This window comes from Micropterus salmoides, unplaced genomic scaffold (genome assembly GCF_014851395.1).
Source record: "Micropterus salmoides isolate LMB-PRFRI ecotype aquatic unplaced genomic scaffold, ASM1485139v1 Ms_hic_scaffold_17, whole genome shotgun sequence".
NCBI lineage: Eukaryota > Metazoa > Chordata > Actinopteri > Centrarchiformes > Centrarchidae > Micropterus > Micropterus salmoides.
Genome location: NW_024040817.1, coordinates 21,937,814 through 21,964,753, shown reverse-complemented (window position 1 = coordinate 21,964,753; position 26,940 = coordinate 21,937,814). Strand labels below are relative to the sequence as shown.

The 26,940-nt window shown below is 40.7% G+C and overlaps 1 protein-coding gene across 1 annotated transcript in view; it reads left to right on the top strand.

Moving 5' to 3' along the window:
• Positions 1-26,940, top strand: part of kcnh8 (potassium voltage-gated channel, subfamily H (eag-related), member 8) — a 56,609-nt gene that overhangs the window by 5,946 nt on the left and 23,723 nt on the right. Inside the window, exons 2-8 of the mRNA XM_038725837.1 lie at positions 7,732-7,965; positions 11,755-11,886; positions 18,088-18,215; positions 19,950-20,187; positions 20,331-20,488; positions 23,851-24,055; positions 26,660-26,869. Coding sequence (XP_038581765.1) covers positions 7,732-7,965; positions 11,755-11,886; positions 18,088-18,215; positions 19,950-20,187; positions 20,331-20,488; positions 23,851-24,055; positions 26,660-26,869 — 1,305 coding nt within the window. The remainder of the gene's footprint in view (positions 1-7,731; positions 7,966-11,754; positions 11,887-18,087; positions 18,216-19,949; positions 20,188-20,330; positions 20,489-23,850; positions 24,056-26,659; positions 26,870-26,940) is intronic.

Genomic DNA, 26,940 nt, shown 5'->3' with positions numbered 1-26,940 from the left:
ACAAGGCTTTGACAAAGTATTCAGTTAAGATGACACAGTCAGGCACCATCATCAGTACAGACTCAGCACGCAAACGCTCTCCTCACTCTAAGGTCACTAGACTTGATAATTACTGTGAACTTAAAGGAGGTGAGTATATCATCTGTTCCACCAAACTTCTTGGACTTCTGTATGAGAGCTTCCCCGTCACCATGGACGTTCTGCCTTGTTAATCTGCTTAATTAACAAGATTCTTCCCCTAATCACGGTCTCTAATGGCCTGTCCAAAACGATCGACAAACGGGATTTCACTAGAAGAAGTCTTGGCGAAGTCGGCCATTTTTAGACTCAATTAATTTTTCAAATGAGAGGATTGGTTTGTGTGAGAAAGAGAGGGATGCTATGACAGAAACTCCAGAAACTCCAAGAGAGATCAGGGAGGTGGGCTTCCAAATTACTGGAATGAAGTGACTGGTGTAATTTTTCAGTTGGTGAGAGCCTGGGGGACTGTATGATAAAGACCCACAGAAGTGATTAAGGCTGTGGATTTGTTTAATGATTTTCTCTCCTGTTATATGGTGTGAGAGGATTACCACCAGCTTGGTGTCACCAAGTGGCATATGAATAACACTCTAATGTCCGTTTATTATTTTTACCATGACTATTGATGCCATATGGACGAAGGTCACGTTTCTTTGTCCTTTCCTGCACATCCAAAACTCATTAAATGTGGCATCTGTAATGGATAAATCACATGTGAAAAGCTTAGGATGCGTAGACATATGTGATTGTCCAGCGTGCTATTTATTTAATACCTGTACTGTATATTCATAAGCCTATTTTTATAGCCTATATTACCTTTGAACTATACTACTGTTTATATTTTGTCCTGTGCAATTATATTTATTTCTACACTTTGCCACTACCTTTTGCTGCAACCTGTGCAATGTTCCATATCAATCCCATCCATAGCCTATACAAAAGGTACAGTGTACATGTAACTCTTAATCTTATTTTTCTATTTCTATTATATCTTGTATCTGTTGTGTTGTATCTGAAGCTGCTGTAACATGTCAATTTCCCCAGTGTGGGATTAATAAAGTCTGTCTTATATTACTTATACCCTATAGCATAATGTCATGTTGAATGGCCGTGTGACTCTGTGCATGCGTGTCCAGTATGTGTGTGCACATTTACAAACGTGTGTACGCTCTAACTTCAACACAAAATACAAATAACTGATACACAAGTTTGTTGCAGCTCTGGAGGATGGTATGTGTTGATTAGACTGAGTATCCATTGTTAAAACAAATTGTACAGTTGTAACCTTGGTTGCTATGGCGTGTTTCAGTTGTTACTATGGCAACTCTAGTGACTTTTTTTGTAGTTATGTGGCTGCTTCGTCCCTTTTCCAACCTCATCAGTCTGCCTCGGTATATCTCTCAGCCTCCCCTTCTCTTTCCCTTACCTTTCTTCATCCCTCACATCTTTCACTTTCTCACCTGTTTTGCCATACATCTCTTTCTCTCCCTGAAATGCCTCTCTGTTGGTTTCTGCTTCCCTCTCTCTCTCTCTCTCTCTTTCTCTCTCACTCTCCCTTTATACGTCTCCCTTGCTTCCTCATGCTTGCTCACCCATCATAAGAATTGTTGTGCTGTAAATGACTCAGGGGTTACTCTAGGTGGTTTCACAGGACTGTCTAGGAGCTGGTGAATGTGCATAGGGAGCATTTGTGAGTGGACAAGGTACCACGAACACACACTCATCCCTGTGTTCCATTTGTTTAGCAGAGCTGCAATTTCTGCCTTAAATTTTCCCGTGACCCACCTATCACTGACCTGCTGAGGAAGTATATTCCACCAAGCCCTCCAACCTGAACCACATAACAGGTTGTTATTCATTATTTTTAAAAATGACCATATATATGTTTTTTTCTGATGTGGTGCCCCTGTTGTTGAGACGACAAAGTCTACAGTCATGCTATAAGCTCTGTGATGCTGTACATTGGCACAGTGGTGCTTTGAGTGATATGCTAACATGCTCACAATGACAATGCTAACATGCTGATGTTTAGCAGGTGTAATATTTGCCATGCTCACCAACTTAGTTTAGTGTGTAATTTGCCATTTAGCACTAAGAACAAAATACAGCTGAGTCAGAGAATCACCATGTCAACCTTCTGGTGGTGCTAGGGTAAAGGTCAGGGGATCATCAAAGTAGGATTTGTCCTCTGGAAACCATGAATGTTGGTACAATACTTTGAGTCAGTCCATAGTACATGTGCATAAGTCACTCAATAAGCGATAAATTTGACCTGCTGGTGGGGCTAGATGAAAGATCAGGGCATGACCATAGTTTTTAGGATTTATCCACTTGGGACCATTAATATTTATACTAAACATTATGACTGTCCATATAATAGTTTTCAAGATATTTCAGTCAAAATCCACACTGTCAACCCTCTTGTTTTAAAGAAAAGCCATGGGATCTCCAAAGTCAGACAGATTCATTCTCTGGATGTCTGAATGTCAATTGACCACCGGAACAGAAGACAGACCAACTAACATTACCATCCCTAGAGCCATGGTGCTAGCTTGTCTAAAAACTACTTGGTTAAGGTTAGGAAAACATTGGGGTCATAAAAGAACCCAACTCTTACTGTTTGTGTCAGACGGGATGCCAACTATGAAGTTATAACAGTGCTTTGTATTATTATTTGCATGATCACAAGGGGACACTTGAAATGTAAACATCAGTAATTTTTTGTGTTTGCAACCTGTGTTGGTTTGACCAAACAACTAATGCTGTCTTTTTTTTTGTGGTGAGGACGTCTTGTTAATTCTCAATCACATGATGAGGAAACACACAAGTCTCCAAACCACCAAAAGAAATGCATTTTAAGAGGAGGAAACAGCTGTCTTATGCTGGTGTTTTGATGGTGTAATTGCACTTGAAAGTATATTTTATTAATAGCTCACACATGCTCTACAAATCATTCATTCACCAATCACAAGGCACTTCAGTTGACTTTTATTGCATAAGAAGGCTCTGTAACCATCTCTCTTCTTCTCTCGTGTTGTCTTTCTTCCCTGCCCTCTTTCCTCCTCTGCCCTCCCGCTCTCTTTCCTTTTCCTCTGTCTTTCCTCCTCCACTCCTCCTCTTCTCTTTCCCTGTGGGGTTTCTCCAACTGTCATGCAGTAGTGTGAGCATGAGGGGAGATGATCTATGGGCTTCTACACTGGAGCAATTAGCCAAAAGAAATTCAGAATGGAGAGAAAGATACAGTAGAGAAATGGGAGGTAATGAATGGGTTGAGGCAGAGGAGAGAGGATCCAGAGTTTAAAAAAAAGAAACAAAAAGAATGAGACAAAGGGGGAGGTGGTGGAAGGATAGAAAATGGTGAGATTAAATCTGAAAATATCTCAAAAGGAGAGGTGATTCAGATTTTTCCAATAGCAGAGATTCAGGTTTCAGAGGAAAGATAGTAAAGGTAGACAGATGATGCTCTTGTAGAGATGGTGGGAAGGAAGGTGAACGTGTGCAAAGAGTGAAGGAAATAAATGGATTGGGGAAAAGAGGGATAGACTGGTGGAATTCCAAGGGCAGAGAGGAGAGGAAGAGTAATTAGGAAGAGTAATTAGGCAGAGATATGCCAAAAGGTAAGGACATAAAGAACAGCTCCGAGTGGAGGTTGATAGGGGAGGCAGGGAAGGGAAGGAGGGATAGGGGAAAGGACAGTGGGAGTGATTGAGAGAAAAGGGAGGGATTGAAAGAAAGTAGCAAATGTATATTAAAGGGTGCCGGGAGGCAAGAAGGGGGGCGTAATGCTTGTGCATTAGCAAAGGAGGGAGAGAAGGAACCAGGGAAAGTAGGACAGTAGGAGAGAGGAGTAGAAAAGAAAGGTAGAGAAAAGGAAAGGTGTTCAAGAAGGTCAAGAAAATGGTAATCCTGTTCTGGGTCAGCCTTTTCTGCTGAGATTGTCAAATGGCAAATTTGTTTATTAAACAATTCGTAAAACTCCTGAAAACTTGGTTTTAAGCATTTTCTTTATAGCATTAAATATGTATGACTAAATAAATACCCGTTGAAGTTAAAGTTTAAAGAAAGCATCTGTATGTGGTATTTTTTAACAGAGCTAAGCTTCATTAGGACTGTGTAGCTGTGGTTTTATCTAATTTGATTGGCAGCGGCTTGGCAACATAAGCAACACCATAGTTTTCCTTGCGTTCTGATTTAAATGTTGCTACGTCCTAGAAGTAAGTGACCACATGAGAAGGATGTTCTCTACAAGGTCACAAGTATTACAACATCATCCGTGACGCGTCCTGTACAAGATCTTCAGCGTCTGCGTATTCACTCCTTATTGTAAAACAACAAGCTTTCAGGTGAGCACAATGTATTTTTTCTGTAAGTCCATTTATGCAGTCAGCATACATTTGATAAGTGGTCCAATCTACATCACAATCCAAGATATATAAGCTATAACATCACCTTGCCTCTACACGCACACATACTGTACTCTCAAACAATATGCAACATATCTGTCAGTGCTATCCAACCAAAGTAATCTACTGTCGAATACAGTATCGTGTGTATATCACTGTAAAAATTCATTTTCTGTCAGCGCCATGCTCTCCTGCTCTGGGAGATGCCACCAGACAGGCTGCAGGCCTTTGCTCCAGCTCCCTGAGAGACCAGCAGTCCTGTCGGTCTGACTCCTGCTTACCCCGAGCCTGAGGGGTGTCACGTCTGACAGCCGGTCCCAATGCTGAGACCCGCTCTGACCATCTGTCTGGGCTAAGCAGTCAGAGTATTACAGCTGACAGGACATTCTCGTTGTGTTTTTCTCTTTCATGAACGGGTATCACTGTCACTGCATTTTATTTATCTATGTTAGTGACTATGATTCCAAAAAAACTCTGAAAGCATAATTCTAGTTTATGGCAACTTAGGTTTGGTCATCATCATTCATGTTGGTAACAGTACGATTGTACTAACCTGTTAACTGTTGAAATGTGAGAAGCCACTAAAAAGGAGTCAGATGGCACAAGAAACATGAGTAGTGAGATGATCAGATATTAAATAAACCTCCAGGTCAGCCAAATTATTTGGAAGAGAAAATTGAGGTGATCTGTAAAGTACTTACCCAAACTGACCCAAAACTCCAGTTAGCCAAACTTACCCAAGCTTTGATAAATCAAAATTATCCTCACTATTATGTCTCTCCAGTTCCACATTCCTGAAAGTGACATGAAACACAATTTCTAGTGAGTGCCAGCAAGTGTGCACGAGCAATTGTATGGGATTACAAAAAGGAACATGTTGCTCACTCCTCTAGAGGGACACATAAAAGGGATTTGTTCCCTGCCATTGTATTCTCAATTCAAATCTAAGGTGGTTTCCTTCAGCAAAGCCTGACGTACAACACAAAACAATTAAACACAAGGGTTGGTGGAATAGGAAGGAAGGAGGAATTATTGATGCAGAAAATTGATTTCTATAATGAAATGTAATTGAAACAAGTTGCTTTGAAGGATGTCTCAAGCAATGATTATAAACAAGCTCACGTCGTGTGTTTGTCTACATGAGTGTGTGGCTTAATGTGTGCGTGACTCATTTATTCACTGATCAAAATGTATTGGGAATAATTTGGTAATGCTACATGTACCTTTAATTGTATGTGTGTGTGGTTTGAGACTTAGCGAGTGAGTTTGAGCAGGTTTGACTGCTTATCAAATTACAGCAGTGCACACACAAATATACACACACCTACTGTAACGCACACACACACACACACGACAGAATCAGCCACAGTAGTCTGCTGTCTTGTATAATGGGCATTGTACTGTAAACATTAGCTGTCTATCAGCACAGCTCAGCATCAGCCTGCGCTACATTGGCACTGTGGTTATTTGTTTGTGTGGATGTGTGTGTGTGTTTGTGCGCCACAATAGATGAATTCAGGTATAAACAGCTGGTCCTCTTCAACTGGGTATTTAGAGCTAGACACAAATAGGCTAATTAATTGTGATAGACTTCAGCACTGATGTGATTCTGTTTTGACTGTCATCGCTCCAGCATATTCCCCGCTGATTCCCCAGCGCCTGCTTGTTCTCTCACTCTTTTCTTTCTCTTTAACACATAACCTCGCTCTACTGCAACTCTCACTAAAAGTATTATGAATCCAGGGTCAGTTTCTTGACACCAGGGAATGAGTTTTGAGAGTACGATTCCATTGCTCTTCAGCCTGCAGATAAATCAGTCATTTATTGAGGTAAATGACCTTCATGGTGCAGCCCACACAGGCCTTCATCTACATGAGCTGTGGATCCCATCAGCCTTTGTATCCACGTGTTGGAAGTCACTATTTAGCCCCTGTGGTGAGGGAAAGTGATTCAGTGAAACAGCCAGTGGGGCACTCCTTGACAGTTGAATTTGTTTCCATTTTTATTATCTGAAGTTTCAAAAGTGGTAGTGGGAGCTGAGAGGTTAAAGCAGTGGTCTCACAACCAGAGTGTTGGAAGTACAATGTCCTAGATGAGCTTGCTAAATTTTTAGTTGAGAACTGCAGTCATAATGTCCAGCTTCTATGTTAATGAAAAGAATCGTTAACGTTGCTTTCATCAAAATTATTATTAACATTATATAATAACAATATATGATAACATTGGATCACATGACTACATTTCTCATGCTGACCAAGCCAACTTTCCCTTAGCTTCATGGAGTGTTTTAGTGTCTGTCATCTAATTCTTTTTGGTTTTACTGCAAATTTACAGTTTGGTTCACTCTCATCAACTTCGTTCTACCTTTGAAGAGATTCCAGGCAGCAGTTTTCAGCTAAAAAGCTCTGATAAACCCACTATCTGCTCAGCACAAAGACAAAGGTGGCATATAGTTAGTGAACATAGTGGAGCATTTAGCAGCTAAAAAGACAGATATTTATCTCAGGAGTTAGTGGAGAACAAAACCGAGTTAAAAGAGAGTGAATATTGGACTTGAAATTTGCCAGATGACCAGAAACACAACTCTAAATAAATGTTACTGTTGCTCCTTGTCTGCTGGGTGTGAAAATATGCAACTATTAGCTAATATGTTAGTCAATGATATACATATATACATTATATGGTGTGTTTACAGCTTGTTGTGCTGATCCCAAGTGGCCAAGAAAGATAGCAGGTTTCACGCTTAGTTAGTTGAAGTTTAAAAACTTGGTAATGTTAATTAGGCTACTATTACCAGTGTTAATTAATGATATTTATACTTTGCTTTTTAGACATTTACAGTGCTATGGATCTGTGGTTGTCAAGGGATTGGTATACCTCCAGGAATTCTTGAAGGAGCAAAATAATGAATAGTTTAAAACTATAATTTGGTCTGTGGGGAGTTTTAATATTTTACCCTCCTGCCTAGAGTCAGAAAAACACATTGGATGTTATTTATGTCACTAGATTCAATTTGAAGATATGTTAAACACCCTTTTGGGAAGTTAAACAGTGTATTTCCTTTCTTTTAAGAGGAGCTGGGGATTGAGCTAAGCTAGGTTTAACTCGCTCCTCATTATTCCTTTAAACTCTATACAGGGACATCAAAAAGACATCAATGAGTTTGTCTAAGTCTGGGTAAGCAGGAAAAGTAAAATCCTTCTACCATAACTCCAACCCCCTAAAACATTGAGATGTGTCATCGAATATCATTACCTTACCTCCTTGTCCCCTTCTCACCTTACTCTTCCCGCCTTTTCTCCTGCAGACAGCAACTTCATCCTGGCCAATGCTCAGGTGTCGCAGGGCTTTCCCATCGTCTACTGCTCTGATGGCTTCTGTGAGCTTACAGGCTTCTCCAGGACCGAGGTCATGCAGAAGAGCTGTGCCTGTAAGTTCCTTTATGGGCCAGAGACCAGCGAAAGCATCATCCTCAGCATTGACGACGCCCTGGAGGAGCGCAAGGAGTTTAAAGATGAAATCATGTTCTACAAAAAGACAGGTAAGTAGTGGAAAGCCACTTTTGTTTTTACTTGTGTCTGAGCTGTTTTAGGAGTTTAAATCAAGGCAAGTAGACAAGCACAGAAAGCCATTAGAGAGTGCACAGATTGTGTTGCCTGAACATTTCCATAAATGGAGGGCAGATTTCTGATGCTATTTCTGTAGAAGCCACATTTAAATTGACATAGATGGACCCGTGGATAGATGGAGTAATGACTGGACTAATGGATGTATAACTTTTTTATTGGCCCATTCTCATTAAAAGGTGATTAAGCAAAGCAATCAGTCACAAAGTCCCCCAGTTATTATTTAACAGTGAGAAACATCAAACTTTCATAGTTATCAACTAGTGACTCCTTAACCCTGTCTTCTTCGATTACACTGAGCCCAATAGCTAGGCCTGGTGGTGTGGTTTGTTGTGTGCCTCGCTGATTAGCCAGCTGGCCAGTGAAGAAAATGGAGTCGAAAATAATGAGCACATCTAGGCATCAGTGGATACATGCTTGCTGTGATGTGAGATGGTGCCATGTGCCCTTGCATAGTTATTGCAGTTTTTTTCAGTTCTTTACTTTAATGCTTCCTGATCAGTTATGTGAATCTACAACTTTTTATTTTTTAAATTAATTCTGGCAGCACTTGCGTTTGGTGGTGAATTTTTCTGTAGCAGCTCTGTCACAAATCAAGATAAATCACTTGTTTGTTATATCATTTGGACAGAATGAAAAGATTATCCCTGCCTATTAAAGTACTGTGACAGCCACAGATACCCGATCTTTTTAATTTTTTGTGTTAGAGCATTTTATTTTTTGATTGCTGACGGGATGTAAAGAATTTCAACAACAACAAAAAAAATGCTTCTGAAATAAATTGCTTACCCTAGCTCAGAAAACACTAAAAACTTCCATGACATCTGGGCACATTTCTCGCCTGATAATCAGACTGAATTGCCATTTTCTTTTACTGTATTCATTTATCATGACTCCATGTTCATGTTTGCTTATTCTTTGTTGGGAGGGGATTTATTAAGATTTGTTTCACCCTAACCACTTAGTGGCAATTGATGTATATATCTGGCTGACGTTACTTTCTGTTTCAGACACACTGAAGTGGTAGAGGTTGCTACAAGCAGTTTACTCAACGGTTTTCACAATGATTAAAGTAAAATATCAATTTCAGAGTTGTTCTTAATGTAGCTATAGGTAGCTAGCTAGCTCATGGAACCCACTCTTATTCCTACCTATTAAGTTCAATTGCATTTCTATTCGGGGGAAAAGCTGCTAATAAGCAACACTAGACCTATTGCACAACAACAAATGGGAGATGTGGGCAGAGGAAACAGCAACTAAATGGACCTTGTGGTGAGATGGTTATGTCAACAAGTGTAAGGATGGTTTATGATACTGTATGGACTTCTAAAAATGACTCATACCAAGCAGGTAGCTTGGCATGTGCATGTGTCAGTTGTGCCACCTTCCTATAATTTTAAGCAGATTTTGTAGATGACTCACTGCAGTTTGTATAGACACAGCTTTGCTAATACCATAACAGATGTGATTGTCTACACCACTCTGTGTCTTGCTTTGTTATCTTTCCTGTCACACCCCTCAATCTCTTTTTCCCTTCTGTTCTCTTACAGCTTCTATTGTTGCATTTAATTTTACCATCAAATTTCTTTTCTCCCACCTCTTTTCTACATTTCCACGCAGTACTGTTTGTGCCCGTTTGTCTGTCTGTCTTCCATGCTTATCTTGCTTTTTTCTTTCCCTGCCTCAGCCGTTTTATGTTGTCTCATCCCTATCTTTCTGTCTGTCACAGCAGAGTCCTGAACGTAAACGTAGCTGATTGACTCAGTTTATCCTCCGTCTGTCAGCCTGAGTGGAGAGAAAGCTGCATGTTCGCAATCAGAACGCTCGTTCTCTCACTGTGTGCTTGATAGTGCTGCCTTGTCTCGCATGCATGCAGATATTCATACACACACATACACACACACGCATAGACAAAAACACTGTGATTGAGTCATCACCAGGCAAGGAATATTTAGTGAGTGGGAGTGATGGGAGGGAACTCCGTGGGAAATCCCTCTTAATCAGCAGTTCATTTCTAGTCACTGAACAGAGAACAAGGAAAGGTAGACCCTTTAAGTTTGACAAAATCTGTGCTACACAAGAAAATTTCACATCAAATAAAAACTCCATTAAATAATTAAACTATCAAAGAGGAAAATGTAAAACGTGAAAAATACCTGTATGTCTAATAAAGCTACCAGCGACACAATATACCAGGGACATTGTCATGCATATGCCACAGCATGATGTGGATTAGACTGAATTTGGTGTGATTAATTAATTAACAATAACAAGACTAAAACTCCTGACACTGTGATGCTGAACATAATTTTTGCCCTTATTATGTGAAGATTCTTTAAGACAGGGATTTTCAAAGTCTATATTGTCTAAGACTACTGTATGACATTACTCCAGACTACACTAAAAAGTTTTTTTTAAAGTCTGTCCTGAGGCATTTATTGGATTCTGACTCTGGCAAAGTAGGGAAAACTTCCCCTCATTAACCAAATCACACACATTTAGTCTCATGTAATCTCTTTTTGATAACTAATGTAATAACTTTTCAGTTTCATCCACTGAGCCTCCCCTAAAACAGTTCGGAGCCCTCTGCTATAAGAAATTCAAAGTTGGTGTTAGAGCAAAGGCCATGTTGTGCCTAAACTGAAAAGGTTTTTCCGGTACAGTTGCCCATTTATAACATTTCAGACTTGTTAGGCTCAGGCCAGTGTTTTATGACGTGGCACAGGGGATTTTACTGTGTCCCAATTCACCTTACCTTCAGCAAAACAGTGCAGTGTGATAGTGTAATATGCTACCACTTAGCTTGTTAGTACATCAGCGTTAGCAAGTTAGTGCTCATGTTAGTAATACATGACAAGTAGGCCTGCGGCTGGTGCTTATGTGAATATAGACGTTAGTTTAAAAGGTTTTTTGTCAAAAACGTGAAGTGTTGGAAATTTTGAGCAGTTGGTAGCACTAAATGAAAAGTAAAGGGAATTTCCCAAAGTCCTCTAGGGCAGTTGTTCCCACAGTGGGGTCCGGGGACCCCCAGGCGTCCTTGGAGGGGTCCCAGGGGGTCCCCAGCAAAAAGGAGAATCATTTCTTTTCGCTATTATTCCATCCACAAGTAACATAGTGACAGAACGTATGATTATTTTGGTCATGGGTTTCATACACTTTCTGTAAAACATCTAAAAACCCAAATCCTATCAGATTGGCGATCCTGGGACAATATCTTATCACAAGGAAGTCCGTTGTCTATTTTGTTCACTGTAGAGCAGAGTGGTACTGCAGACGTTCCTGATAAATATCTGTGGGTTTGTCATTATAAGCGACCCCTTTCAAATACACATAATAATCTAATCTATTAAAAATATAAAAATATTGGTTATAACAATAAAGTACAATAATCAGAACAAGCACACTAATGCTAACACTGCACCTACAGTTCCTCTGAAAAGCAATCTATTTAACAGGAGATGGGACCTCAGTGATGGGTTCATCTCTTCCTGTGCCTGGGGTACAGGGACTTAGTCTATTTAAAGGCTCTGCTTCTCCTGAGGGACTTTCAACTGTAGATAGGCTTAATAATAAATCTTGGAATCTGTGAAACTGTTGCTCCACACAAACACACACGCACACAAACACACACGCACACACACACACACTGAGTATAATCAGAGACGGTGTATAAAAGTGTTGATAAGTGTGTTTTCCCCTTTCAGCTGTGCTGTTCTGGTGCCTGTTGGACATTGTGCCAATTAAGAATGAGAAGGGAGACGTGGTGCTCTTTCTGGCTTCATTTAAGGACATCACTGACACTAAAGCCAAAGTCATCCAAGAAGACAAGAAGGAAGGTCAGTAGGTGTATGTACTGCATATAGAATGTGTGTTACTATTGCTGGTGAATGGAGGTTAATGGTTCCCAGACAAGAGATTGATGTAATGAGCATCACCCAGTCATTAAATAAAGCTCTCAAATGTTTACTATTTGTTTGGCATGTGGATTTTTAGTAATGTTAAGGCCATTGTTAAGTGCTACAAGACAGCAAGGGTGTGTCTTTTATCTTTATCTTTTATCAGACCAAATTGCTAACGTAGTACTTTTCAAACCCACCCTGTCTCCTTGAAATTACATTTACTTTTTAACATTTGCTACTATTTTGTTTTACAGTTTTGAGGGAAATGTAATATCTGCCTGCTGAGTGGCAACCTTTTTTTTCCAGTGGAGTAAGTGCTACATTTTCATAACACACACAAGTTGTATGTAGGTGGTTGGGGTGGATGGTGGGCTGCTAAGTGCAAAACTCTGACAAATAGACCAGGGGTTGATTTTATTCCACAAAAACATGGGATAATTGTTAATAAAGAATTTTTTTTTTTCGTAATTCAAGAAACTGTTGACTTTTTCTTTTTTTACACCACAACTTTTCTCTAACCTTGAAGTGAAGAGCTTTATACTTTATCTAAATTCTCTCTTTATCCATGCATGGCTTCGACCATCTGGCTGCATTGAGACCTAACCTGTGACCTATGTTAGCTCCATCTCCTTTAACTCAACTGTCACAGTTTGCTACCAAGTTCTTTTAAAGCCGACCTTGCTTCCTTTTCACTAATTGAGTCCATCCATGCAGCCTTTGGGATTTGGTCCTGGGTCCCTCCGAAGACACGCCCTACTCATCAAATTCAGCTGCGTTTGATCTCCAGCACCACGCTGTTTCACTTAGTCATCTTCTATAGTTGTTCATTTGACATCTTCTCAGGCCAGAAGACGCGACAGATTTTCCTGAGGCATCCATCATGGAAGGCATCAATCTTTTCAATTTCATGCATTGTCACTCATTAGCATCCAGCATTGCTGTTGTACAGTTGGACTTGAACTGTACAGTTGGTTCTTATTCTGTACTGCTTTGACTTGCTCACCATTCACTGTGATTGGTGAATCTTGAGTGGCATTAATGCACATCTCCTACAGATGGATATGCTTTGAGGTTCAAGGTTGTCAGGAAGGTCTAGATTTTCATCCACGGGATGCCCCTGGGTCTGTCAGTTGTTGTCTTCCCCATAATCCAGTCAATGGCAATTAGGACGAAAATAGGAGACACGGTCCAATCCTACGATTCAGAAGGCTGTGATGTGATTATAAAACGATAATCAATGCATTTTTTTCTATACAGGATTTTTGGATAATTACAAAGCATTTCATTTGCACATTAAAATCCCAAAAAAACATCTTCACTTTAGCTTAAAAGGATTAGTTTGTCATCCCTAATTTGCTTTACTAACCTGAGCTCCTCCATGGTCACCATCCTTTCCTCTATTTCTCAAGTTTTCACCATCACTTTCTGCCACTCGCTCTCTTGCTTTTGCTCACCCACACACTCACCACACACACATCAGACACTGTTCCCTAAAATACTTTACACTGCTCTTATAAGAGCACCTGTCAGGAGATGTCCTTAGAATGAGAAGAGGAAGATAGGCAAGCGTTGAGTGTTACCATGCTCGCACACAGTGTGCGAGTGAAAATCATTAATTGTCCATTGATATTAATGATCGTGTGAAATTTTCGTAGCAGCGCTGATTCATTCAGCAAGTGTGCTGAATATCAGGGAACACTGGTGTTATGTCACAGACTGCCTTTTGCTTTCCATCAAAATGACATTATCAATTATCATTTAGAAAACTGATTTGTGAATTGATTCAGAATCGTTCACGTCTGCATCTTGATGCATCTAAGAATAGATTTTTCTCCCACATTCAAAGTGACAATAGAACAACCCCATCAGTGTGACCCTTTCTGGAGGGATTCCATATGCTCTCAAGATCTTCCATACAGTGTCACAATGCAGGCTGTCAAAGGCTTTCCAAAAGTTGATGAAGTTGATGTACAGTGTGTTTGATTCTATACACAGCTTGATGATGTTCTTCAGAGCAAAGATGTGATCTATGCAACCCCTTTCTCTGCTTCCTTCCTTTCTCAGCTTCTGATCAGCAGCAGAATGAATTCTGCCAAGTAGATCCTGGACGTTACAACCAGCAGTGTAATCCCCTGCCATTTGTCATAGTTTTGGAGGTTGCCTTTCTTGGAGAGTTTAAAAATTAGGCCCTTGTTCCAGTCTTCAGGTATTGTTTCCTCCCAGATGTTTCTGAAAAGGTCTCAGAGCACTTTGGTTGGTCAAATTTCAGCATCTCAGCATGGCAACCTGCCAGCAGCTTTCCCACCCCTCATGGCTTTGATAGAGTGCTTGACCTTTTTCTTAGGGCGCGTTCACACTGATCTTGTTTAGTTGGGTTGAACCAAACCCTGGAGCATTTACCCCCTTAGTGTGATTCGTTTGGGTTGGTGTGAGGGTTGGACTTGAGCTCTGGTGCAGACCAAGCCACTGCACTTGGGTCCGCCTCGAAGAGGTGGTCTCAGACCGCTATCAAAACTCTGGAGCAGTTTATTTCTGGTAGGAACACCATATGAACCAATCCCAGGAAGCTACCACTGTACTATTTAATTTATTATTGTTGTTATTTATATTTTTTCACTGTTTGTCAATATGCCTTGGTGTTGGGTACATACATTAAGAGTGGGGTGAAAAAAGGTACAGTGCTGCAACAGTCAAGAACAGAAGGAGGGGAGCTTGACTGCAGCGGTACAACTGTCAAATGGTAATGCAGGTCTTGAGCTCAGGGAGGTAAGAAACCTCCCAGGGAGCAGAAGGACAAACGCTCACTTGATCTAGAGAATAGAAAAATTACAATCAAAATATGAAAGAGATACTATAAAAATACTAAAACAATAAATATACAATATATAATAATAATACGTTAATTATTATATAAGTATTCTTTATTATTGATGAAAGATCAGCATATTTTGATATATTTAACTTTTTATATATGAAGAATGGAGGGATATATATGCATTTATTAATTCATTCAAGGAGATGCATAAGTATTCTAAACATAAGCTAGTTTAATGACAGGCCTTTACTAGACATTTGCATGGGCAAACGTTTGCAATTATGGCCCACCTATTTCACTGGTCCAATTTGTATGACAAATGCAAACAATTCATGGTTTAATCTGTGATAAGACCACCTGAGTTTCTTCTATGAAATGCATGCATTATTTATCCTCTGAAGTCTGCTGATACCTGCTCCAAACCAACACCAACCGAATGATGCTCTATGATGTAAGATATCCAGGTATATTTGGTGTGATTTCTTGTCTTTTTACCTGCCAACTATGACCAATATTCTCTCTAATAAACACCATTTCCACCACATGGCTTTTATTTATAATTTCTGGACCATTTGAGTTGTAGCCTTTGTGAACCACACTGGACAAGCAGGAAAACAATGTCTCATCCTCGCATTGGTTCAACAAACCAGACCTTTAGGAGTGATAGCGCCCTTAGTTGGTGGAATGGTGTCATTGTCAAGGCCATCCTCTGCTGCTGGAGGATGATCTGGCTCTGAGCAGTTGAGTACCTCATGAAGTGCTATGTGATTAAGATGAGTGATACTTTGTTTTCTCCATCAGAAGGGTGGTAAGATCACAGTACAATCACTTCAGTCTTGCTTTAGGTTTTATTTACACAGTTACAGGAACCTGACATCTGTGCTTGGTAGAATAGGTTTGTGGTTCTTTTCAAATCCAGCTTGTCTTTTTAAAATTACATTTATTACTTAATTGTCTTGCCAAATACATCCTAAGGGAAACGTAATTTCTAGGTGGTTGGGGTGGATGGTTGGCTGCATAGTGCAAAACTCCCACAAATAGACAAGGGTTTGGGTTTATTCAACAAAAACACAGGTTAATTGCTAATAAAGAAAAAATTTACTGTCTTGTGATTCAAAAACTGTTGACTTTTTCTTTATTTAAGAACAAAATCGATCGTTCCCTATAACCTTGACCATTGAAGTGCTCTGAGTGCCTCAACATAACTATAAAACATTAATGGTGCTTAAGTTTCTATGTACACACAGATTTTGTATTGAAAGAGCAGAAAGTGTTGGAAAAAATGAAATAGCGAACATTTCCGTATATTTTCTTTATGAATATTTTGTAACGTGGTGGAAGTGTTTATAAAAATAATTTTCCTGATAAAAACATTTCAATTCTGGTGGCATTAAATGGCTTTCAAAATATATTTGCCACTGTAAAATAGATATTTGTAAAGGAGCTGAGGACTCTAATATTTTTGCAAGAACCTCCCCTCATGTTTGCCATTCCAGTAAATTGTATTCATTCTTGTAAATACAAAGAGCAACTAAAGGAAACACATTGCAAATTTCTGCCCTCAAAATCAATTTCCTCAAAGGATTACCCTAAGGGCAACTCCTAAGCTAAAGCCAAAAGTAACCTACAAAGCAAGGGAGAAGGTCAGTGTATATGCTGTCTGTGAAGTCAGCCAACTGACTTATCTCATCTCAGGCTTGCCTCCCCTGGATTTGCCTAATTACTCTCATTACTGTAAATAAGGAAGGAAACAGAGAGTAAAGTTATTGTTGCCCACTTAATGAAATGCTTTTCACAGAAAAGGAAAGAGGCTGTTGCAGCATGCCTTTACACAGAGACATCTCACTGTAATGGGTTTGGGTCTGACAAGTTTGTTTAAATGAGACTCACAAAACATTTGCATATTGATATCGTGGCCTGTGCAGATGTAGAAAGGGATGTGGTTGGTTTTGTGTGTTTAAACGAGTGCAGGGGAATTATTTTAACAATAATTATGGACAAAAATTAAATTAAAATTAAAAGCCGCATAGAATTGTAAATATGAATAACCTGGAGATATGCAGAAGCTATCACATTTCCATCCATGCTGGGGAAGCCTTTCAAGGATGGACGGACATTTCAGACGTGACCCAGTTAAATCTTTGTCTGAACAGTGTGGACAGTGTGTGCAAATAAGGGAAACCCGGTCTATGGCGTCAACAGTCTCCCCACTTTTCACCCCCCATCTCCTCTACTCATTGGCTCTATTTTCTCCCTTTTATGTCATCACCAAACTCTCACTCCTGGCTTTGTTTTTTGCTTTCTGGCGTCCTTTCCTCACATGTCTTTCTCTCTCTCTATCACCCCTATTTCTCATGTATTTCAGCTACTTTTACAGGATATCCATTCCCACCTCCTCTGCCTGCCCTACATGCTGTCGCCTTCCTTCCTTATACACAACACCCACCCCTCCCCACCTATGTTCCCCTTCTACCCCCCACAAGAAAGGCTATAAAAGCAGAGGGAAATTCATTAGATCTAAAAATAAGCACGTCTCTGTCTCTGTGCCGTGTCGCGTCCCACAAGGCTGCACCGTGTTATGGATGGCCCTGTCTGTTCGCCTCGTCTGGGGTCCGTACAGACACTCACAACACACCCACATAATGCACACACTTTCTAAAGGACAGTCAAAAGCAGTTATCACTTCTATTCTCCCGGTTTGATATTGCCATTATCCCCCCCTCAAGCCAATCTGGCCCTAGTCCTTTCCTGTGGGTTCACAGCAGAGAGAATGGGGTTGAGAACCAAGCAGCAATAAAATGCCTTCTCCTATTACGCAACTCCTTGGTCTGAACATCTACTTTATCTACTATTGCAAAACACATACATAAAAACACACACAAGCATGCCAACAAGCACACAGAAGCCCACTCCATAGCAATCGACAATAGAAAATCTACCTTACTATACTTAACTGACGGACTTATCAAAGCTGGAAATTGTGCTGTTTTGCTGGAGAGAGTGTTTACACAATAAGACATCATCAACCAATATTTATGACTGAATAATGTGAATCAAAACAGGTAACACATGTTCTTTGACATTTTCAAAAGCAAAAAGTAAATAGCCCGTTTTTATTTTAAACTTGATGAAATTGTTCAATTTGCTCAGAAATGACACATTCTTCCTGTTGCATACCGTATTCATGTTTTTCTATTTAGGACAGAATATTATGTATTTCATCATGCATAATGACTGATTCATTCATCAGGAGTTAACCTTGGGGGGTAAAGTATTGTAGAGAGGATGTGTACTAACTTTTGTGTGTATGTGTGTCTTTACAGAGCGACGGCGCGGCAGGGTGAAAACAGGCTCTCCATTCAGCTCAGCTCGTCTGCGGAGCAGCACTGTGCTCTACCACATCTCTGGTCACCTCCACAGCAAAGAGAAGAGCAAGATTAAACTCAACAAGGTATCATCAGACACTTCAAATAATGGGACAGGATGTCACATGATGAAGCAGGGCTGGACTGGGACAAAAAATCGGCCCTGGCATTTTTGGCCCACCAAAATCGGTCGGACATCCCTCCCCTACCATCCTCACAGCAAGAAGGTCGTGGGTTCAAGCCCCGGCCTTTCTGTGTGGAGTTTGCATGTTCTCCCCGTGTCTGCGTAGGTTCTCTCCGGGTGCTCCGTCTTCCTCCCACCGTCCGAAAACATGCAGGCTAGGTTGATTACCCTAAATTGTCCTTCGCGATGGACTGGCGACCTGTCCAGGGTGTACCCCGCCTTGCGCCCGATGTCAGCTGGGATCGGCTCCAGCCCCCCCGCGACCCTGTACGCAGAATAAGCGGTTGACGATGGATGGATTTAAGAGGGGGTTCTGGGAGTCCTCCCCCTGAAAAATTTAGGCTTTAAACACTTCATTTCCTGCATTCTGGTGAATTTTATTGCACCAATTCATCGAGGAAATGTCTTTATTTATATAAAAGGAAACACAAAATTTAGGTGACAATTCAAAAAATAAAAATATAGTGTAATATACTGCTGTAAGGCTCTCAGGCATTCTGTATTGCTGTCAAATATGTTTCTCCTTTTTTTTTTCTCCATTCATTTAATTCAGTTAATATCCTGTGCACCTTAATAAATACGTTTCAACAGCTTTTCTGTTCAAAACTTTCTGCGCATGAAAAATCTCTCCCACATATCTGTGTTCTCTGACATTTGCACAATAACAATTTGAGATATAATATTACGAGATATAATGAGAATGAAGTCATTCTATTTTAACAAAATCTACGTGCCCTACTGCTGTGCTTTACCCTGCGTTATTGCTCTGCTGATACAGTAGCAGATACCCCCTTTAGACCTTCTGACAGACACAGAGCCCGTCTGGGACTGTACTGGATGAGAAGAGCTCACTGCACTTCTTCAGAGGTAGAAAACCGAAACACTTACGTGAAGTTCAAACAAGATTTAGCAATGTTATTGCGAGTAGCCTCCGCTCTCTGAAGAGCTGCGAGACAGGCTGCCTGATGAGGATTATTGTATATTAGCCGACTATGGAAAATATTTTTTATGTTGTTGTTGAGTTACATTCGGGGCTACTGTCAAAACATTCGGGGCTAAAGTCACCTGGCGGCGCCGTTGGTGGGTAGCCTACATGTCCCCTGCGTCCCCAGTGTAAATGATCCTCTCTCCCTGCTCCCTCCCTACAGGTTGAGCTACTCAGGCTTACCGCTTCACCTCCACTCTCCTCCTGCTCCCTCTCTCACTCAGTCCTGTCACTGGCTAACACAGCCTCCTCCTCTGCCTGTCAGTGGCCACAGCTCTCCTTTACTCTTTCACAGGGTACTGCAGCTGATGTTGAAGCTACTGCAGCCCCGGTAGCAAACACACCAATTGGTTTAGCGTATTTGGCGGCTACTAAATGCTACAGCTAGTCGATAACTTTGTCAGCTGTTTGTGCTTGGCAGGCAGCATACAAAACTTTTTCACTGAAAACAGATGCTTGCTGTGGCTAGAATTTAGCATTAGCAATTGCTAAGCCAGCACTCTGAAAGTTACAGGGCTGCCGTTCCTGCATGATAACACTGTATATGTTGTGATTCTATTTAACAATCAACCTGGAAAGCTGGTTTGTGTTATTTAGTAAGTGGATGTCACAGGTTGTAATACTTGTGTTTTCTTATCCTGTCCTGTCCAGAACGTGTTTGGGGATCCACCTGCTCTGCCAGAGTACAAGGTAGCAGATGCCAAGAAGTCCAAATTCATCTTACTACACTTTAGCACATTCAAAGCTGGTTGGGATTGGCTGATTCTACTTGCCACATTCTACGTTGCTGTGACGGTGCCTTACAATGTGTGCTTCATCGGTGATGATGATGACCTGACCCGCAGCACAACAGTCAGTGATATCGCAGTGGAGATACTGTTCATCATAGGTTAGTTGCAGAACTGCAGAATTGTTTATAACCTAATTGATCAGATTTATGTACTACATGAATCCTTGAAATTTTACAATAACCAGCATTTACTATAAACAAACACCCAGCTTTCTTTGTTCGTCTTTCTGTTTTCCTGCCAGACATTGTTTGTAATTTTCGTACAACCTATGTCAGCAAGTCGGGCCAGGTGATCTTTGATGCTCGACAGATCTGCATCCATTACCTGACCACATGGTTCATCATTGACTTGGTGGCCGCGTTGCCGTTTGATCTGCTCTATGCCTTCAAAGTCAGCGTGGTGAGTAGCCATTGGCTTGTTGCTTAATCAGTTTACAACATCCGACAGTCTGGGGTTTAATATCAAACCCAGTCTGTAAGCCACTGTATATTCAAATTGTAAAGTGTTTTGTTGGGTGCTATTGACTTTTTTGATTTAAACCTTTAATGATCAAATAAACATGTTAGATCCAACCAGTATTTTATATTCACATACAATTCTCTGAAAAGATGAAAGAAATACTGTAATAAGAACCATGAAAGGAAGAATAAATAAGGAAATGTAAGCATTAGTTAATGACATGACTTTGAATACTAAAAATCTCACTCTCTAATCCTGTCAGCACATTGGCCCATCGTAAATTGCAACACCTCCAGCACATTGGACATTTCATAGGAATAGATTACATGGAGTGTTTCCAGCACAGCTCCAGCGCCTCTTTGATTCATTCCACATACTGTTCAAGCACTGAGAAAACAGTCAAACCTGTATCATTAAAACCTTTTTCTGTTCTGCTTGAGTCAAATGCATGTCCCCCTCAAGAATAGTTGAATGGAGGAAGAAACAGAGATGAGTAGCAATTAGGTAGAGGTTCTTGTCTTGTCCCCGGCTGAATGATATCACAGAATGGAAGCACTACACTATAGGGAGGTTTTGATCAGTTGCTTATGGCCATTTTTGCTTTTGGCCTCTAATTTAGAGAAATTGATGCTTTGACTGCTTTATATTGCTGGCTCCACTTCTTAAATAATCGTCAGACCGGTAGAACAACAGGAAGTTACCTGGGGCTCTCTTTAACAGGACTGAGAAGATTACAGAAAGGGAAGAAGAAGAAAGGACAGGTGAAAACAAAAAAGAGCAGTAACTATTGTAAAGAAAGTAGGTAGAGTGAGAAGAAAACAGAGAAAGGCAAAAAATAATTATTACAAAAGCGCAGGAGGAGTGGCCAAAAAAGTGCTATGAAAGAAAGTGTGAGCAAAATAAGAATAGATGTCTTTCATACTATGAAGGGTAGGGGTGGTGGAGGGCTGGGCACAATGATAGGCTGCTCTAGGCGAAGGTGCCTGTTTGGTTCCAGACTCTATTAATGGAAATACCACACAATCCCTGTAGGTCAGGATTTGGGTTTGGGCTACTGGGCAACATCGTGCCATTCCCCCTCTGCCTCTGGGCAGAGGGGGAATGGCAGGTAATTGCTGAGCGTTCTGCGTCATGTCCCCTCCAAGGACGGAGCATTCACACTGATGTTCCCTATAAGGACAGATGCCATCTTTCACCAAAATGAGCCAAGGGGCCTCAGCAGTGTCCCTCCCTCATGTTCTCCCATCTATCTATGGTCATCCCCTCTATACTTGACTATCACCTGATTCTCAGGGTGTTTTTCTGTGTGAGCTGCTGCTAAAAAATTTAAATTACAAAAAATGAGCAAAAGGTTAATAGGAAACGTATCCCAAAAATGTGTTTTTAGTTTTCTTGAGTGAAGTCATCTACACAAATTGGTCAGCAGTAAGATGTAATTCTTCTTCTGGTGATTATGCATTCACACCAGGGCCAAAGACAGACATTTGTTATTAATACGTACCTGCTACTGTCATTATTAAAGCTCCTATAAATATGTCTCCTGGTCCTGGAGGCCTAGTTGATATTGGATAATAGTGTAATGAATTCTTATTGGTCCAATACTGCTGCATCAATAAAATAAAATAAAAAGTGTGACCAGTCACGCACATGGGATTGGCTTGTAGCGCTGAAGGCGTGGCTGCAGGGGGAGAAATAATGAGAATTTCTGTAAAGTTCTAGTCTCATGTGCACAAATACAGCCTTAAGAAGCAGAGAGAAAGTAAGCAATCAAGTAGCTAAATGTAAATTTCACACCTGACAAGCAGAGAAAATGCAAATGTGAGTGGCTGGGGTGAGGTGGAAGTAGTAGACGGAAAAGTTAAAGGAGAAGGCACATTACATTGCTTACTGCCCATGCTGCTGGAGAAGAATGGGATGTGGTGCAGCCTGTTCTCTCCTTAGGTGGGTTGCAGGGTGTTGATAGATGGTGCAGACTAGATGGAGCTTCTCCCCAGGGCTCAGTAGGAGGCTTCATTACCCCTCGTGCTGTACCAGTTCTCTATTTTTCACAGTTTGGGAAAACCGCCATAAAACATGCTGGAGATGTAGGAATAGCTCTGGTAAGGACTGTCCAAACTCCACGTCTTAGCTTTGTTCAAACGATCTGATCTAATTCTCTCTCTCATACACACAAACATTTTCCCTCTCCTCTTCATCATTCATTTACTGCCTATATCCCACACCCTCCCTCTTTCCCCATCTATTTATTGTAGTTATTACATTATATATTTTTTCTTTAATGTTTCTGTCCCACTTTCTCAGTCTCGAGTCATCCCAAAGTACATGGTAGATTTGTAATTTCATACACTACACAAATACACATGTAACACCCCGTACATCCTCAAGTTACAAATATCCTCCATGTCATCGTAAATGTATGTATGTGTTTGGGGCGGGGTTCTATGTCCAATGCACCTTCACGATGGAAGGCCCAAATGATAGACTGTTGCTTGAGGAGCAGGTGAACACCTACAGCAAATGAAGGGTATGAAGGGGGACTTAACATTGTTTGTGAAAAGTCAGTAGAAGGAAGCAGAAAGCTTGTTGCAAAAATAGTTTGATTTGTTAAGAGTGGAAGAACAAAGCACGGAAGAGAACTGGAGTAGAGAAACACTGCAGGGTGATGGTGAGGATTAAAAAACAAAACAAACACACCTGTGAGCAACTGCCTGATTGCTTTAATAGGTAATTTTATATTCAAGGATTCTTCATCAGGAAATCTTCATATAGATCATATTGTTGATGTGTTTACAAGCATTTCTCAAGTTCTAATTATAGAATCTGAGAGCAGCCTCTAATGTTGAGAGGACATGGAGCATGGTTAAGAGCTTTTTGTCACTTCAGGCAGAGCTGTGTATGCAATTATGTATTAGCGTGTGTGTGTGTGTGTATAATGCTGGTTTATCGCTCTTCCCATGAGATTTACCGTCTGTAAAAGGGGGAGGATTGCAGTCTGTGCTCCTCACTTTCTTAGTTTGTGTTTCACTCTCTTTATATCTGCGTCTCTCTCTCTGACTTTGCCTCCAGCCGAACACCAGCAAATCTCATGGAAACTATAGCTATAGTATACAGTGAAGATAAGTGGTGTGTGGTTTGGTAGTACATGGTGGCAGTTCCAATGTAGGTTTTACAAATGCAAACTGTGACACCTGTGAAACGTCATCAGGAAATTCCCTTTATGACAAAAAATGCATGAAATTGATAAAATTGCCATATGCATCCTAAAAATAAATTCACCGTGGGACCTTGTTCTTTGTCCCCAGGTGTCCGTGGTCCACCTGTTAAAAACAGTACGTCTGCTCCGTTTGCTGCGATTGCTCCAGAAGATGGACCGATACTCGCAGCACAGTACAGTGGTACTGACGCTGCTGATGTCCATGTTCGCCCTCCTGGCCCACTGGATGGCCTGCATCTGGTACATTATTGGCAAGATGGAGATGGAGGCCAACGCCTATAACTGGGATATAGGTGAGTAAAGGAAAATGATGCCATGCCCCAACACACTGATGACTGTTGATGTTTTAAAACTAAATGGAGAATTGTAGTGAGAGCCACATCACCAGTGTACTAAACCAAAACCAGGAGGTCTATCTTGAGGTAGTGTTTGGAGCTTAGACTAGTGTTACCGAGAATGAATGTGATATGAAGTGTACATGTGTAATTTCACATCCATGTTCCCTCAATTTACTGCTTGGTAATATCAGATTAGCTCTGAGTGTCCCAAAAGAAACACCAAATTATGACATTTACAATGAATGCAACTACAGGGTTTCCCTCCATAATTCAGTTTGAATAGGGATTTAGTTTAGTTTCTGTGATTTAAAAAAGAGAGGGTAAACAGTACGTAAGCGAGGTCTGTTTACAGAAAATGGAGTAGAGGAAGCAGAGCTCATAGGAGTGTAAAAAGCTGTACAAGTTGTGTGCGAGCAATACATAAAAAAAAAAAACACATCAAAAGTGTGAATCTAAAAGACTACCGCTGCTGCTACCTGCTGATTTGGTGAGAGTTGAATGCCATGTGAAGTGTGCCTGCAGCAAGACACTGTCAGCTTTGGTACATGATGCCAAAGGGATGAGGACCATGTAGCATCAACCATGATGATTTTGGGCTGGGCAATGAAAAGCAATAGTAGATTGAGACTAAAAAAAATGAGAGATTTTGTAGAAGCAAGGGACAGCTGCAGTTCACTTCGGGTGTGGCAGTTTCAGAATGGATCTTAAATGGATATTCATAGCATGACATACAAACAGACAGTTGTGCTCTTGATGCACACTTTGGTATTATTGCGGCCAGATGAAGTGTGTTCATTTTATCTATATTTTTCTAGCTGAGGGAGCCATTATCCAGCTTTGTCAAGCTTTGAATCAATATAAAGGAAACACTGGGCTTTTATTCGGAAAAATCTGTAGAATAAATTCTCATGGTCTGTGGCCCAAAATGAAAAGCTATAAAGCTAGAATGTTTAAAAAAAAATAGCATCTAGTATTAATAAAAAAAACTCACATACATTTCATGTAGGAGACTCCTCTTTCCTTATATTTTTCTGCTCTTTGCTTTCTCGTAGTAAGATATAATTTCTGCTTCATCTCAACTGTCACGTTGTGCATGGGGCTTTGGTTAACGTGTCAATACTCTGGTGCAATGCATTTTCATTGCTCATTATTTTCAAAACAATCAGTGCTTCTGAAAAGCTATTGATGCGTTCAACCTGCAGGTTTTTTTTCAGCTGGTAAGATCTGATATTTACCTGTACATCTGTTTTTCATTATGGACCTCATCCCTGCAGGTTTTCAAGCTATTAAGGCAGATGTTTATGTACAACTAGGATTTAAATCAAATATATAAGCATTGTTTGGTGTCAGAGCCCTGCTGTAACATTACAGTCCTCATAGAGCAATCGAAAAGACACCTCATACAGTTTATGTGGGTTTGAAACACATAATATTGAATAGAGAGGTCCTTGCTAATACTGGTAACTATGCGATGGACTCAACATGTTGTCATATTATAGAGCAGGTATTTGCAGTCCATTAAGAGTACTACATGTTTGTCAGGGTCCCTTAATATTTCAGTAAACTGATCAATAAACTTTATGTTTCCTCATCAATTTGACTGACTCCTAAGCTGTGTGTGTGCTTGCATGCAGGTGCTTGTGTGTGTTGTAAAATTGACTGAGCGAATGGCATGATTCTTCTCATAATTTCCCCTCAGTCTCCATGTCCCTCATATAATGAGGTCCCTGGGCTGATCTCTGGTCAGTATCGATGAGCTGTACTGTTACCAATTACCTCTATCTGTTGTCTTCCTAAATGGTTCCGGGTCAGCATTGACTGGGTCATGAGAACAATGCAGATTTCTATTCGCCAATTACTGCATTTCAGTGTCAGGTCAGTACAGGAGGCAGGATTAATGTGTTGTGTCCTAATTATGCATTTCTGATGCCGAACTGAGCGTTGAAGTCAGGCAGCTATGAGGGGCTTCTATCCAATTACCATTCATCAGTGTCTGTAGGAGACTCTCCTGGGATCAGCCGCATGTCTCCACACTTGACTGACCAGGGATCAGTTCTGGTAACCAAGCACTTGATCTGCTATACTGTTAAATCCATTGTTCTGGATGTGGCACAGAGGAAAACACTGCTTACCAGTTTCTAGAGCGAGGAAACAATGTTGTCAGCTTTGTCTGCATCTCCATGCTTCACTGCACCAGGCTTTGAGATGACCACTGCAGCTCACTGTATCCAAGAAAAATGTAAAAACTAATCATGGTGCACTTGAAGTGATCCCATCTAGTTCTTCGGGAATACAAGAAGACTGGAAAATGTGTGGAAATAGTTGCAGTTTTGCAATAAGGCTCCTTTTGAATATTTTATTAATTGCTGTAGATATTGCTCAGATATGGTTTCTCAAAAATTATTCACCCAGGTTTGGCTCCTAAGCTCTCTCACAGATAGAGTGGGCCAATGTTATTAGCTTGGTAAAACACAATGAAAGTGCATTACTAACTAGCTATAACCATACATTTGTCTTTTCATCCGTTGATATCCCCATTTACACCATCTTTACAAACAGGATGGCTCCATGAGTTGGGGAAGCGTCTGGAGTCGCCATACTATGCCGTAGGAGGTGTGAACGGGACCAGTAGCGGCCCCTCCATCCGCAGCGTCTATGTCGCCTCACTCTACTTCACCCTCAGCAGTCTGACCAGTGTGGGTTTCGGCAACGTGTCGGCCAACACAGACACAGAGAAAATTTTCTCTATTTGCGTCATGCTGATTGGAGGTATACCGAACACACACACCAGTGATTATGTGTCTGTTAAGTGTTCTGAATATCAGATTATTTGAGATCTC